At 38.6% G+C, this 16,345-nt stretch overlaps 1 protein-coding gene across 3 annotated transcripts in view; it reads left to right on the forward strand.

Annotated features, from left to right (window-relative positions):
• Positions 1-16,345, forward strand: part of DCLK2 (doublecortin like kinase 2) — a 146,666-nt gene that overhangs the window by 64,154 nt on the left and 66,167 nt on the right. For 2 of the 3 annotated variants that reach the window (XM_073341328.1, XM_073341326.2), the window contains exons 3-5: positions 8,265-8,367; positions 11,359-11,463; positions 13,012-13,062. In XM_073341328.1, coding sequence (XP_073197429.1) covers positions 8,265-8,367; positions 11,359-11,463; positions 13,012-13,062 — 259 coding nt within the window. The remainder of the gene's footprint in view (positions 1-8,264; positions 8,368-11,358; positions 11,464-13,011; positions 13,063-16,345) is intronic. The other variant, XM_073341327.2, reaches the window with a different exon arrangement.

Here is a 16,345-nt window from a genome sequence, read left to right on the forward strand (position 1 = left end):
ACATACAGTGTGTGTCATAAGTGGGTATAGGTGCATTCCCTAATGAAAAAAATCCTATAGAAATTTTTTGAAGCATTCTACAGAATAATAGAAAACTAAACCATGCTACAGAATTCTAATAGCACGCTTTAAAAAAATGTAGAGAGAGGTTAAATTCTTCAGAAATTTCTAAAGAGATTTCTACAAAACTTCATTACATTTCTATAGAGCCTTAATGGTCTAATTCCTATTAAATGCTATAGGATTTTCCCAGAAGAGAGAGAGAGAGAAGGACACTGAAGTAATATCCTGTGAGTAATGATGTCACTGGATGTTTCTCTGCTGCTCTAAGTTAATCACAAAGGATAGTTATTCAGCCCCTATTTTACAGACTAAACATCATTTTCTTGATCTTCTGGAAGAAAAGATAGTCTCAGGTTCAGCTCTAACACTGTGATGTAGTTACAAATTATATTTTTCCCTTCTGATGACTCTGGGGGAAGCAATGTACTTAAAGGCAGCAGGTTATATGTGCTGGCACTGTAGCTTGATGGTTGTCATACTGACTGAAGAAGCTTCCCTATGGGAGGAGCAAACTTCCCTCGTTTGAATGTAAACACTTCTCAGAAATATATTTCTTATGGTTAGATATTTAGGCAAATCCATTATGTTTGCTTTCCTTTTTAAAAGCTACACACTGCAGCATTTCAGAGTAACAGCTGTGTTAGTCTGTTATCGCAAAAAGAAAAGGAGTACTTGTGGCACCTTAGAGACTAACCAATTTATTTGAGCATGAGCTTTCGTGAGCGACAGCTCACTTCATCGGATGCATACTGTGGAAACTGCAGAAGACATTATATACACAGAGACCATGAAACAATACCTCCCCACACCCCACTCTCCTGCTGGTAATAGCTTGTCTAAAGTGATCACTCTCGGGAGTGATCACTTTAGATAAGCTATTACCAGCAGGAGAGTGGGGTGGGGGGAGGTATTTTTTCATGCTTTGTGTGTATAAAAAGATCTTCTACACTTTCCACAGTGTGCATCCGATGAGGTGAGCTGTAGCTCACGAAAGCTTATGCTCAAATAAATTGGTTAGTCTCTAAGGTGCCACAAGTACTCCTTTTCTTTTCACACTGCAGCATGTGTTATGTATATGTATTAAATGACTTGAGAGGCAGTAGGGTCAGTCTGAAAGCTGGAGCAGGCAGCGGATATGCAGGAGACCTGCATTCTTTTTCTGACTCTGCCACTGCCTAACTGATGTTTTTGGCCCAGTTCCTTGACTTTGTGCTTTTGTTTCTCCATCTCTAAAATGATTAGAAGAACTTTAGAATGGTGGATAAGTTACATAAATTATGAGAATGCAAATTATTACTACCATTAATAGTGTTTCCAATTTCTATTTATCCTGCATAGCATATATTACTGCTGCTAAAAGGGAGTTTTCTGTATAGTGTTATCTATTTCATGTCCTGAGAATTTTCAGAATTTCTAGCTCATACTGTAATTAGTTCTCTCAGGGATCTGTTCAGCAAACAGGTCAGTTTTTGGTTAGTTGGCTTTTGGAGCATCTTACAGGCTTGTTTGGTTTAGCTGTAGTTGAAGCCAGTTATATTTTAAGAAAGTTAAGTCTCTGGGTGCTGCTATTGGATCATGCTTTCCTCTAGACTGAAGATGACCATAATCATACCTTTCTTGTGGTCATCTGAAAGGTGTCCTCCACTTTGAAGTGATGAAATACTGATTTATTTTGAGCCTGCTCAGGGTAGGGATGTAAATCTTGGTTTAAAAAGTTAACCAGTTAAACAATTAAAATTATATTGCTTAACCGTTTAACCACTAACCAAGGTAGCTCCAACAGGGGTGGAAGTTGCTCCGACTGGCCGCTGGGGTCTGCTCCAGGCTGCCAGCCTGCCTGATGCGGCCGAGGTTGGGGTCCCTCCGGCCCTCACGGGGCTGCTGGGTTAATAATTAAGGTTAACCAGTTACATCCCTAGCTCAGGGACACCTGTGATAACACAAGTGAAAAGGCTCTCTGAAAGAAATGATAGTCTGCATATTTTTATTTAAAAAAAAAAAAGTGTTGACTTTTACTCTAACAGGATTTCCAGCACTGGATATTTTTGCTTCTTCACACCACCATATTGACCTATTATGAGCCACAGGCTAAAAAGTCCAGTCTATAGCACACAGCCTCTAATCCACTCTGCTTTGTGGGAATGCACATTTTGAATAGAGGCAGTACAGTAGCACAGGTCTGGTGCCATTGTCAGAGAGGCACCACTAGACAGTTGTTTCCTCCTGGCATATTCTCCTCAGGGAAGATGGCAGACATGCACGGGCAGTGTCTAGGCTAGGCAAATTGATTATATTTAAGCACGTAGACAGGGTTTTAAAATGTACTAGTTAAAATGTGACCATGACCCAACAGCTAATGTTTTAAAAGAAGTTAAATGCTGTCTAAACTAGCATTTAAAACATGTTATCTAACACATTTTAAACATTTATTTTCCTAAGCCTAAGCACGACCTGTGAGGTAGACCATCCTTGAAACCTTTAAAGTGTTTTTTTAAGTCCTTGTGGTGCACACCTCAATATTATCGGTTATGATAATTAGCTCCTGTGCAGTTTTACGCATGACCAAGAAAATACTTTATAAAAACTTGCTTCTGTAGACACAAAAAGAGAGCCATCTGCTATTGTCACAACCATGCAGCAGCTGGAGAAACTTTCTAAGATGACTTTCTACAAGGTTTTTATACAAGACTTTATATAATGGAAATGTATATTCGGAATACTCATATAGAGCCCTTGCGTGTTGAGCTAGAAAACAGCCAGCCAAGACTTTCAAAAGTGACTAGTGATTTGAAAACTCCAATTTTTGGCTGCCAATCTGAGACATCTTAAAAGGGGGCCTGATTTTCAGACAGTGTTGATTATTCTTTTAGGTGTCTCAAGTTAGGCACCCAAAATGACTAATTACTTTTGAAAGAGCTATTCCTTGGACAATATAACAGGGTTAATGAAAGAATTATTACTTAACCCATGGGAGTTTTCACAGTTTGCCAGCACATCATGCATTGCTACGAGTTGCTTATGTGCAGCTCTGTTGATGCCATCTTCATTGAATTGAATGACTGCACACTGTCTGACCTTCTGTTGTTAATAAATTTTTTTTAATTGAACACTGGTTTTCACTGACACCCAGGTTTGCATAACAGGCATTTGTTCCCACAGCCAGACTGTTATCCAAGTAACAGGTGTGCATTTAACAAATGAAATGAGCTAATCTAATCATAGTATTTTTCCAGAGCCAAAACCACTTTCACAGACCACATTTTGATGCTTAAATAATGTGAATAGCTGACATGCTTTTCATATTGGACTACCCACCAACACATTTCATTCAAAGGATTTTCTGCATAGTAAATGCATGAGTTTTACATGCTGAGGAAACTGGGGAAAGTAACTTTTAAGAAAATCTCTAGGTTGATGAATCTCTTTCAAAACTGCAAATGGTTGAGATATAATTAAAAAAATTAAACTGTATATTTGACTTTTGGACCTGGCAGCATTCAAACTAAACACAAACCATTTATTTGACTTACCTTTCCCTCAATAGCTCTTCTTAGTCAAGATCACCTACTTAAACTCCTTTGTATTAGAAAAGTCAAAAATTTCTTCTACAGGTCATGGGTTTATTTTAGTATTGTTTTTTTGGGAGCAGTTTGGATATTATGGTGACAAGGGCCATAAAAATAACTAAGTAGACAGAAAAGAAATTAACTCAACTTTCCAGGAAAACAGGATCATTCCAGAATTTTTATTTTTAAATATTTAGCCTTTAACTCACTATTTGATTGTTTGGACTGGACAAGTGATAAGACTTTCAATTCTTGCTAAATAAATAGTTGGTCTTCTCACTCTTTTTAAATTTTGTAAACAAGGTAGGGTTAGACCAGCCCCTTTGATTGGGGGTGGGGTTGAGGGGAGGAGTCATTATTCCAGATGTGTCTCAGCCATATGCTAATACAGTGGTTCTCAAACTGTGGGTTGGGACCCCCAAAGTGGGTCATGGCCCTATTTTAATGGCGTCGCCCGGGCTGGCTTAGAGTTGCAGGGGCCCGAAGACCAAGAGTTTCAACCCTGGGCAGCAGGGCTAGGTTATAGGCCCCCTGCCTGGGGCTGAAGCCCTGGATGCTGGGGCTCAGGCTTCAGTCCCTGCTTCTGGGGTCATGCAGTAATTTTTGTTGTCAGAAGTGGGTCACGGTGCAATGAAGTTTGAGAACCGCTGTGCTAATAGATAATTGAAGGTTGTTACTTTGAATCTCTCACTGTTGGATTATAATATTCACCTGTGTAGCGGAATGAATATCTACTATACTTGTGTTTATGTATCCATATTCGTAATTGTGACTTGATTGTGCACCTACCAGTGAATAAAAATAAACAGTGTACATTGAAACAAAATTGCTGTAGTGCTTCAGTCCCTTCTGTGACCTACGGTTGGAGGCACCATAGAAGAGGCAGGCATGCTGTGCCTGTGTAGGCCAGGCATCTGCTTCAGACTTTGGCTCAAGATGCATAGCTCCCTGACCAAATACACGGAGCTGAAGTCTCTCTACCTGATTCCTGCATGACCCTGCCACCAGCATGGTAGCTGATTTATGGTGCCATGCATCCTGCCACAGTTGCTGTTAATTCCTAATCCGTTCAGAGATGAGGGAATTAATACTGTTTAACCAGCATTAACCATGACAGCATTTTAATCCTTCCTTCCCAGATAAGAAAATGGATCCCCCAACCTCTGATTTGTGCACAGGAAGGATCTTTTCATGTAGATCTTCCACTGTAAACAAGGAAGGAGAGTGTCTTGTCTGTGCGGCACTAACCCCCTCCCCCCCACATTTCCCATAATCCCACAGAAGTCCATCCACAGGGTGCAGGATCCAGATTTGGGGAGTCTGGCCCCTGGGGTGGGGGCAGGAAGATATGTGGTGTTCCTCTAGCCACCAATGATAATTTTTAATGAAAAGTTAATGCAGCCTGAACTGCAATACCAGGAAGGAACTCAAAATAGGGGAGGAGGAATAGGGCCTCTGTGTGGGTGGCGTGGTATCTGTAGCAAATTCCTATAAGATGTGAGGTTTAGGGTGTAAACTTCTGTTCAGTTGTGGGGAAGGGGCAACTTTTCCCCCCAGGCCAGAACTGAAAACTCTGAAGGGTTTTCTTGCAACTGCTGTTTCACCCAGAGACCCTTCCATATTTTTCCATGGAGGAATGATTCCCCCCAATGGGAAGGATTTATGTTAAAGATGGTGGTCTCTTAAAAACTTATTTTGTATCAAAAGTCTGGGCAAAGAAGCAACTTCTACCTTTTGGCATAGGTATTTATTTAAAAAGATAAGAAAGAAGAGGAAAATCAGTACCATCTTAAAAAAACTACTTTCTGAAATTTTCAGTCATTGTGATTCCAGGTGTCATTGCCTTTTCATTTAAACTAAAAGCATCAGTATTAAGTACCGGTCAAATAGTCTCCAGTCAACGACACTAGATTAGATTGTTATCATGGTGATAAAGGAAAGATAAATAGGTTGTGTCATTTGGTGGAGGGAGTGTTGTACAACTGAGCTTTGTAATAGAATCAAACAAATGTTCTCGACAGCATGTTTTAGTGTACTGAGAATCTCTTACTGTAAGAGCAACATGCTGTTATCCCTGTTTTAGCTGCCATGACAACTGCACAGTTTGTGAATGCCTTGTTTGAATGATCTTGCAGGCAGCTGACTCATTGATATTCTGAGTGTCTTTCTACTGCAGGCACTAGAAACCCTCCCTGTACATCAGCCAATATTTACTATTATCACAGTGGCCAATATATGCAAACTTTATTGTTGGGCAGCTGGACCAGAAGGAAAAAATCCATTCCTTAGTAACGGTAGTTTTTGAGTTCTTTATTACCAGTACAAAATTATTTTGGTCTTGCTAAATGGTTACAGCTTTCCTACCTGATGCAGGGTTTGTAATGTTAAAGAGAGACTTATTCTTCAGAGCTCTTCTCACTTTTCCTTTCTGTGTTTGCAAATGAACATTGCTTGGAATTTCCCTCTGTGTTGTTTGTTTTTTAAAAGAGAGCTTGTTTTTTGTCAAGCCATCCTCTCCTGATCTTTGAATGTGTAATGAAGTCCTAATATTTTTATTCATAATACCATAGCCCTTTCCCTGCTAATAGATTGTGTTGCAATTAATGCAAGGACTTTGTCTTGACTTTGGGATCAGAGTGAAGCAAAGCTGTGAGGGGCATGGGGAGAAACTTCTTAAACAGTGTTGCTTTAATAACAGCATAAGGAATACAGAAAAATACTAGCCATGTAAACTTCATTTCGTATGAATGTTTGTTCTTAAATATGTTTCAAAGGCTTTCCTCCCTGCCTCCCCCTGTAATACTTAAGGTTGCTCAGGATAGGCCTAACTCAACTCCCATTTAAGTCAGTGATTCCATTGATTTCTGTGGGAGCAAAGACAGACCAATGCTGAACACATCTGAAAATCTCTCCCTATATTTTTACTTGGTTACTAGATCTGATTATTTACCTCTGACATTAGGATTCTGGATGTGAGTAAAAGGACAGGATTTAAAATGCACCGTAGCAACTTCTAAAGTCCCAGTGACACACATCTATATAATGATTATAAGTTTATCTAAAGAGAATACTCTCACATGGAGTTGCTCCCCACTACAGATAATAGTTTAGATCCTTCCCCCGTTGAAATCAACAGGAACTTTATTTTGATTCTGATAGAAACAGAATTAGACCTAAGGCACCTGAATCTGCAGAAGAGCCTGTTGTCCTGTACCTACTTTGTCCACATGTATTTCTTGCACTCAAAGTCCTTTTTCTTTCCCTCTGCTTCTCAGGATCTGAAAGGAGCACTGCCTCGATACATATTGCCATTTTCAATGCAATGGGCCATAGCTGAAGATTTGGCAATATTTACTTTACAGGCACATATACTATTAGTTTTTATTTGTACGCTGTACCTCTATTATTGTACTCTACCGAATGTTTTGGAATACAGTTTATTTCGTACAATACCTTCCACACACAGAACGGTTTTTGTTTTTGTATGGTATTTTTCATACTAAATTGCATTGTTTAACAAATAGCTATTTATCTGAAATCTGAGCAAGGAATAAAGTGTTTAGTATGAATACTGCTAAGAAATGTTAACTCCCTCAATATCTGTCTATAACACTTAGTTCTTCTAGTGCTTTGCATCCATAGAGATCACACTGCTGATATTTGAATTTTTTTAAAGTTTTTTTTTTTTTAGTACAAAGCATCACTCAGTCTAACTTGTATTTATGATTTGCATATTATTGTACTAGTGAATAGATTTTAGTAAAAAGGAAACAATTTTTAATTTGTTATAACTATTTGGTAAAAACATACTTTAATAATCTTTTATATTATTAAAATGCTCCTTTGAAAACAAGCAGAAATGTAGGGGTACTTTGCTTATAATGGGAGTAATATGAGTAATTTTGGAAGAAGGATTTTCCCATAAAGAATTAATTTGGAAATTTTAATATAAATGTCAACTTTGACACTTCAGTAATGTCTTAGTCATTTCTGTCAAAGCCATAAATATTTACACCCAATTATAAATGATGATATGTATGCTAGTGTCAGTGAAGACTACTTATTTAAAAATTGTGTAGTATTTTACATTTTTGACATTGAAGTTTTATGGCGTGTTTACTTTAAGGATGACTTTACAGCAGCAGTTCTCAACCTTTCCAGACTACTGAACCCCTTTCAGGAGTTGGATTTGTCTTGTGTACACCCAAATTTCAACTCACTTAAAAACTACTTGCTTACAAAATCAGACATAAAAATACAAAAGTGTCAAAGCACACTATTACTGAAAAATTGCTTACTTTCTCATTTTGTCTGTATGAAATTTTAGTTTGTACTGACTTTTTATGTAGCCTATTGTAAAACTAGGCAAATATCTGGATGAGTTGATGTACCTCCTGAAAGACCTCTGTGTACCCCCAAGGGGACACATACCCCTGGTTGAAAACCATTGCTCTACAGTACTTGAAAACTGGTAAGCGTCTGTCATTGTGAAAAAAACATATGATACCCAGTGTTGTAGGGAGTCACAGAACTGTGAAAAGAAAGCACAAATCTGTTGGGTTTCTAGCTACTGTCTAGCTATTGATTTCATCTTGGAAATATTTTGCACACATTCTTACTTATTTTGGCTTTTAGGTTACCTGCTTGCAGGACTTTTTTGAAGATGATGATGTTTTCATTGCATGCGGACCTGAGAAATATCGTTATGCTCAAGATGACTTTGTACTGGATCATAGTGGTAAGACACTAATTTAAACTATTGAAATGTTCAATTCTCCCTGAACTCCACCCTTTTTTCCCCTTCCTGATCCCCTTCCTGTGTTTTTTGGAGAAACTTATTGAAATAATTTTTCCAACCAAACATGTTTCTTTAATAAAATAATTTTCCAAACAATAGTTTAGCTCCAGTCCATTTCTCAGTGTGTTTTGTAAATCTGGTTTATTTTTCATGGGCAATGGACCTTGTACTTAAAAGAATATAGTGAACGGCAGTGAACTTTGAAAAAGGTGCTTTTAATCTGCTCCAAGGGCCTGATCACTGAAGTCAATAACAATATTTCCACTGACTTTGATGGGTTCTAACTTGGTCCCCATTATCTTGTTTTGAGTTTTTTCAAAAATCACATATGTAGCTGCTGTTTGCAGACCTACAAGAATCATCCCATTCATTCCAAACGTCTATTAAAGACATGCTGCTTAGTCAGTTTATATGAACAGAACTGATTTATTATTTTGTTGTAAAACTCATAAAGAAGAATGAGCTTGTGCACGCATGCTTTCTTTACCTCAGTAGATATTTATATCATGGCTCTGTATTAGCTGCTAAAAGTTGTTTTCCAATAAAGAGAGAAACTCTATAATGTAAATTCAAAGGGAGTTTTAGAATTTCTGTAAAGATTATTCAATTTGGAATCTCAAGTAATGTGAAATTATTTATGATGAAATTTGAGACAGATTTACAATATTTATTGCACAGTTTCTCTCACCAGCACATCTCATTATGCATCTTTAATATTAGAAATATTCCAAGGAAATGCGGTGATCAGAATCTAGGAGAGTACTGTAGCCAGATCCAGTGTTAGGTTGACAAAGTTTAGTTTCTAATTATTTATTCTCCTTATTGTGAGTGATCTGCCTCCTTGGTTCGTCCAGTGTATTGACACTGGTTCAGCTACTGAACCAAATTATCCTCCCTTGAATGAAAATACTTGTGAAGAGAGGATGCTTGGCATTGGTCTCCTTATGAAATGCCCACAGATCATTCAGGCTGTGGGGATAAGGGGGAGGAGGGAACTTTTTTCCTCTCTCTCAATTTTTTTTCTATAAACACCTGAATTATTTTTGACAAAAATGAAAATTTTATTGTTGTAAGGAAAAATTGCAACCAACTCTAGTCCTGGTGGCCTTTCCCATCAGGTCTGCTCTCAGGCCTATGTAAGACTGACAGGCCTGCACTGGTAATGCAAAAAGCCTGAATACAGTGTTGAGATCTAAAAGTGGTTTCCTCACCCCCAACTATTAGTCTTATTTTAGTTATCTCATTTTCATCGAACGCATTAATTCTATCTCTCCTTGATTTCCGTTGGTCCCTCTCCCCTGAATCCATTAGGACTTGTCTGGGCTTGGATTTGGAAAGTATTTAGCCTAGGGTAGACAAGGCAGCATGCCTTTAATGTGGATTGAACAGGTTGAGCTTGAAGCTTTAACCTCACACAGGCCTGAGAGGAGAGCTGACGTGTTAGCTAATATCTTCCAAATCATAGTCTAGACAAGGCCATAGTTTACCTTCCAGCCCCAGTCCATCAGTTCTCCTTCTTCCCAGTACCTCACACCCAGGCTATCTGGGTTGGGCTCTTCGCTTAGAAGCTGCAGTAGCTCTGGGGGTTTCAGTGGAAGAGAAGGGTAGCTCAAGGTCAGCAATAGAACTTAATTGTCTGGCTGGGTGGAGGGGCAGTCACTAATCCTATCCACCCTTGGTAGCTGGTCAAATGCTGAAGACTCAGCAGGGGAGGCAGGAGTCTGAGAATAGACCCAAAAGCTGGACGTTAGGTGGTCTGGTGTGAGAACTAAATGGCTGTGTCTCCCTCGAAGCAAGTGGTGGAAAGAGTATAGGGATCCTAGTCTAAGCCCTGCCACCCTTGCCTGGAGCATGTAAAGGGAAGCAGCTGAAGCCATGGAGAGGCCATGTGAATTAGGTGGGAGGGGACAATCTTAATTGGTTTGGAGAGAAGTAGTAATGTATCAGGGGACAGAATAGCCTGAGGATGGTAAAATGGGGGCACAGAGAAATGAAAAGAGAAGGAAGGTTTGAATTGATTTGGTAATATGGGAGGAGGGTTGTTTGGCATAAGCAGGGTTGAATTTGTTTTGTGGGGATTTGAATCATTTTGTATTTGATTTTTATAAATTGATCCAGTGGCATGTGTGAATTCATTTGTTGGTGGGTTGGATTGAATTGATGGCATTGGTGGGAAATGGGGAGGAAAACTGGTCTAATTGGGAGAGATGATGAAAGTTTAGTAATGGGTGTTAACTGCAAGAATGAAAAACTTCCCAAGATGGCAATGTGTGTGACTATTGGTTGCTTTCGTCTTTGGCTTCCCTTTTATTAATAGATGTATGTGAGGTGGGTGGGAGAAGATAACTTTATTGGCTCTGCCCTTTGATGCCCGCAGGCATTTCTCACTTCCTCTGAAAATTGGTAGGAATGGCACTGCACTTCTGGCAAAAATAACCCAACTGCCTTAGAGTTAGGCTAAAATGAAATTGGCTTGAAGAGGCAGAAGGTGCAGGTTTCCATCCAGTTAACAAGATTTCCAGTGTGTCAGCATGTGCTCCAGCATGTCTGATGCTGCATTATATATAACTGTCATTACAACTACAGAGGTTGGTGAGGCGTCAGAAGAACCCCCGTACCACTTCATCCATTTCACTGTCTCATATATGTCTAGATACAAATTTGAATTGTACTATGAATCCAACTTCAAGGCACGGAGAAGTACTGCATTCAGAATATTTCAGTATTTGGCCAGCTCAAAACAGAATTTATATAGTATGTGGGTTAAAGTTTTTTGGATTCTTCTATAAATTAGTTTTATTTAATTTGGCAGAAATGTTGGAAAATGTCAGAGTTTGTTTCCTGAGCAATAAACAGCTGCCGTAGGTGGTCTGATTTAGAATTGAATCTGTATACTTTAATATTTTCCAAACTCAATCTGTTTCCTTCCAGAATGTCGTGTTATGAAGTCATCTTATTCCCGTTCACCTGGTACACCAAGGCAATCTGGATCCAAAAGCCCAGGACCCTCACGTCGAAGCAAGTCACCTGCTTCAGGTACAATTATAAGGAAATAGCTGAATAGTCAGAGCATAATTTGTTGAATGGACTGAAAAGATTGCCATCTTTTTATGAAGTGCAAATGTCATGTATTTCATGAATTAGAACCTAAAATGCCAAGTTATGCCACACAGATTTTATATGCCAATTGATGGCATGAAATGCATTTATTCTGAACCCTGCAAAGAAAAGAGATTCTTTTTCATTACAAGCCAAAAAGGTTTGAATTTGTGAATGTTTACAGTGGTTTGTGCTAATTGTACATTTTAAGGATAAACTTCAGCATGGGGTTGGATTTGCTGAAGACTCCTGTTTACTGAAATGGGATCATCTGGTTAAATCCTCATTCATTACACTAAAAATAAACCTTTCTGTGGTTCGAATTTAGGGTTTTCCCCTTTCATATGTTGAACACTGTCAAAATATAGCAGTTTGCTTCTTTGAGCTGTTGTATATTGCCCTGTGAAATTACATAAACATGTTTTCTTCTCATACTTCCTGTCATTTTATAGTAATGTCCAAATTGTCTCTTCACCTGCTGCTAGTCTGACTGAATTGCACATTTCCAAGCATTGGGTCATTTTACTTGAAAATGAGAAAAATGGGAAAATTTTTGCTTTTGCTTTTTACCTCACAAGTTATTGTGGTTTTCCCTCACCTCCACCCCAAAATACAGCAAAACTCAAATGTTTTTTCTCTCCACTGGGGAAAAGCGACACTGACATTGAGCCATTGAATATAAAAATATATGATGCCATGTTCTGATTGTGGCTATATGTGCAGCTCCTCTATGCGTATCAAAACCAGAATATGATCATGTTTTATTATTTTCAAATCAATATTTACTGCCTTGATAGAGTGATTTTCATTGTCATTTTGTGTCTTTTGTGTCACAAGTAAAAGTAGGATATTTTTTAGTTTCAGAGAACAACTGTAATCATAAGAAAGGGCCGTACACAAAAGGCTGATTTCATAACTGATATACACATAGGTCATGTAAGCCTGTTAACTTCATTGAAATTGTATGGGGTGTAACTCTTCAATTAATTTAGTTCAAAATGTAGTGATTAGTACTAATATTTTCATTTTATGTTTTATTTATATTCTAGTAAAGCTCAGAATGTGCTAAGCAATGTCCACACACCCAAGAAGACAGGCCTTGAACCAAAGTTTTCAGTCTAAAACTTTATTCTGCTCAAACCTTTACATGAAAACAAAGGGTATACATTTCAAAAGCGCTTAAGTGATTGAGGTGCCAAATGTTTCATTTTCAAAAGTGACATAGGAGCCTCAGTCCTACTGAATGTCTTTTCATGGGACTCTGGGCTCTGAAATCATGACTGGGACTTGGGCACTTCGATCGCTTAGGTCATTTGAGGATTTTACGCCAAATTGTCTGGTATTTATGCTTATACTTATCATATTTTCCCTTTCAGTTTTTGGTGGTGATTGTTGCTTGTGCATTTACCCTTCTTCCTTTGTGTGTATGCTGAATAACTTCTCTCCTTAATGTCTTTCTCCTTTGTGTCAAATGAATGAGTGCAGTAAAGAGGGGTGGCCACTACTTCAGTGCTTTTTCTACAGCAAAATCCCCAGGTGAGCCATTATTATTATGGCTTTATCTCACCATTGTGCCTCTTACCTTTCCATTTACCCTTCTCTCCATATCCATGAATGTATTACAGTTTGCCACACACATTTTATGCTCTGGAAAACAAAAGCATGTTGGATCTATCCTACTTGTTACTGTAGGTCTTTGGGTGGGCGAGAGAGCGAGAGTGTGAGTGATGTTTGTAACTGCCAGACATCTACAGACAGTGCAGTAAAATTAGATTTATTAAGGTATAATTTAACTACATATAGAGAAGCATCTTTATAAGCTATGAATGTATATAGGCATTCTAGAGAGTGTGATAATGAGAAATTTTAACCAACACCACCAGAAAAGATTAGCTGGAGCTGAGTCACTGAGAATTACTGAAAATGTAGCTAAATTCACAATAATGTAGGACTGATTTGCTTCTAACTTACACCAGAACAAGTCAGGCCCTATATGTTTTCCAACTCTTTGTGAAGCAAATGAAATAAATGTAGTTTTTTTCTTGGATCTCTGCTATTTAAGGCTAAGTCCTAGATCTACAATCTGGCAATGTATTTATGTGGAAAAATGGGACACCATGTCCTTAAAAAAACCAGAAAAACCAACTACCTCCATTTCCCACGTAAATATATGTATTCTTAATTGGCAAGTGGCTTACAATATTGGACTACGCTGAAAATACAAATTTTAAAAATCTTTTAGTGTTGTTTAACAACCTCATATGCTAATGAATTGTGGCATTGTATATTCCATTTAAGGAACTGGGGAAAAGGAAATGTATTTATTTGTATTATAACTCTCACTCAAAATGTGCTTACTGCTCCCCCATATATATAGAAAGACACCAAACCCTTCTCCTAAAGTGCCTGCAACTGGAGAACTGATTTAGAAAGGAAAAGCTTTGTGTGTATGTGCAACAATCAGCGGCAAGTTACAAATACATCAAAGTATGACTGAGTCTTTTTATTGAGAATGTCAAAGGAAGGTTTTGCAGTTTTAACTGGCAGCTGCTTTCCTCCTTTTCCTTAAAGTCTGTCCGTGTGAGATCTCTACTTCTTGGGAGCTGAGGGGGCTCAGCCCCTCCCAGGATTGGGTCCTACGGGTCTGTCCTCACTACAGTTACAGCTATGTTCTAGCACTCATCCAGACTGGTTGCAGAAAACATGGTTGAGATCTATCCTCAGATCAGTCTCTTCTTGTGTTGTCTCCAGCACAATACCATGTAGCTACGAAACATCTCTGGGCAGCTGTCCTATACTGCCTCCGCAAGGGATTAGAGTCAGGGGAGAGCAGCATACAGAGCAACACCAGCAGCCCAGGGGGCAAGGTACTCTGGGATGTCTTTCTTCACAGATTGCTGGAAGGAAGGAAAACCAGTTGGCCAAACCATTGCACAGACCTGGTTAGGGGTCCTTTCCACACCTGAGTTTTATGAACGAGTTAGAGGGAGACAGCCATGTCCAGGCCTAGGCCTCTGACAATTATGGCCAGCTGTCACAGTGACTAACAGTGTTTACCATGTTGTGCATTTAGTGGTTTAGAGATAAATATGGTACTAACTGGTTACAAACCTATGTAAAAGTTATCACATAGGCAGGGCCTACCCAAACATACCATGGCAGGCACAAGATAGGGAGCTTCTGATGAACTATGTAAAATGAGTTTATGAATAAAAGTGACAATTTCTGCTCCTATAGCACTACTTAGTTGATTTCAGGCAGAATTCTCTAGACAACCTTCTTTTATGTTCTCAAGCTGTTTTTTTGTTTTTGTTTTTTGTTTTACCAGTAGAATTTTAAAATCAAAGTTCTTATATGGCTTTCCAGGAAGTACAATATAAAATAATAACTAACACTTAAGCCTTTTCATACAATTTACAAAGTTAACGAAGCATTATTCTCCCCATTTTACAGAAGGGATGTCTGAGACACACAGAGAGAGGAGATCTTCCAAAGAGCCTAAGGGACATTCAGTGGGACTTGTGTTCCATTTAGATGCTTTTGAAAATCTCCCTCAGAGTGACTTGTCCTTTATCATAAGGTGCTCAGTCCTGCTCTCATTAAAGCCAATTGTAAAACTTTCATTGATGTTAGCAGTGCAGGATCAACCCCTTAGTGAATCAATAGCAGAGCCAGGAATAGAACTGGGATGGTCATCAGATTCCAAGAAGACTGATTCCCTAGATAAATGGTGCTTCATTTTTAACCTAGCATCATGCACATTCAGGAGGATCATTTGTTAAGGCTGTGGAGCTGCTGTGTAATCACAGTAACCACTGAGATCACAACTATTCAAGCATTACAAAATAAAATAGAGCCTGTGTAGGAAGACTCCTCAATTCCCAGAGAAGTTCAGTATTGTATGTTGGCTGGCATTTGCACAGCAAAAAACAATGGTGGTGCTTAAAAGAGTAGTGCATAGCGAGATTAGAGAGATTCTTCACACATCTGAAAAAGTGTAGGTGGTTACTTGTGTTTCCATGGAAACAAAATGTCTTGTTGGCAGGTTTTTGCTTTTCTTAAAGGAGAAACTTCCTCCCACTGTGAAGCTTTCTTTCTTTTTTTTTTTTTTTTTTGCTGTTTAGTTCCCTGATCAGTTTTTCCTCTCCTCAGGCAAACAAGGATTGGATGCAGAAGCAATACATTGCATCATTTAATAGACTCCCTTGGTCAATCTTATGAATGACACCGATTTAGCCCTTTTTTTGGAAGAATGTAGGACCTGATCTAACTGCCCCTCAAGCCAATAGGAGTACAGTGGAGGTTTTATTAGGCCCTGAATAGTTAGAGGGGTTAAAATGGATAGATTCTTGACATCAGGGGTTGGGGGAGGGAGAATTTTTCTGTCCCCTGAGAATTTTCTAATTGATACTTATAGTAACTCCTTGAAAGTTCAAAAATGAAATGTTAACTTTTTTGAAAATATTTTTCCGACGCACAATACTCTATTATTAAGGATTCATTTGAGAACCTGTAGTCTAGTACTGTTTAGTCCCCCAAACACACACATTTTAATTTAAATGAAAACACAAATCATCAATAAAGTATTAAGTTGACTTTGTAAATGGGAAAGAGGGAAAGGGAGGTCAAATTTTGGAAACCTGAATTGTATCTCTCTAATATTTTGTTATGATATCACAATAAATTATGCAACTTAAAGATCCAATCCTGCAATCTTTGTGTACCCAAACCTCCCACTGGCAACGGGCAGACTGGCTCTCATGAAACTGGAATAGAAATGCAGTGTTTTGTATGTGCAAAGGGTGCAGCGAATTGCCAG

Source organism: Lepidochelys kempii, chromosome 4, assembly GCF_965140285.1.
Source record: "Lepidochelys kempii isolate rLepKem1 chromosome 4, rLepKem1.hap1, whole genome shotgun sequence".
NCBI classification, from domain to species: domain Eukaryota; kingdom Metazoa; phylum Chordata; order Testudines; family Cheloniidae; genus Lepidochelys; species Lepidochelys kempii.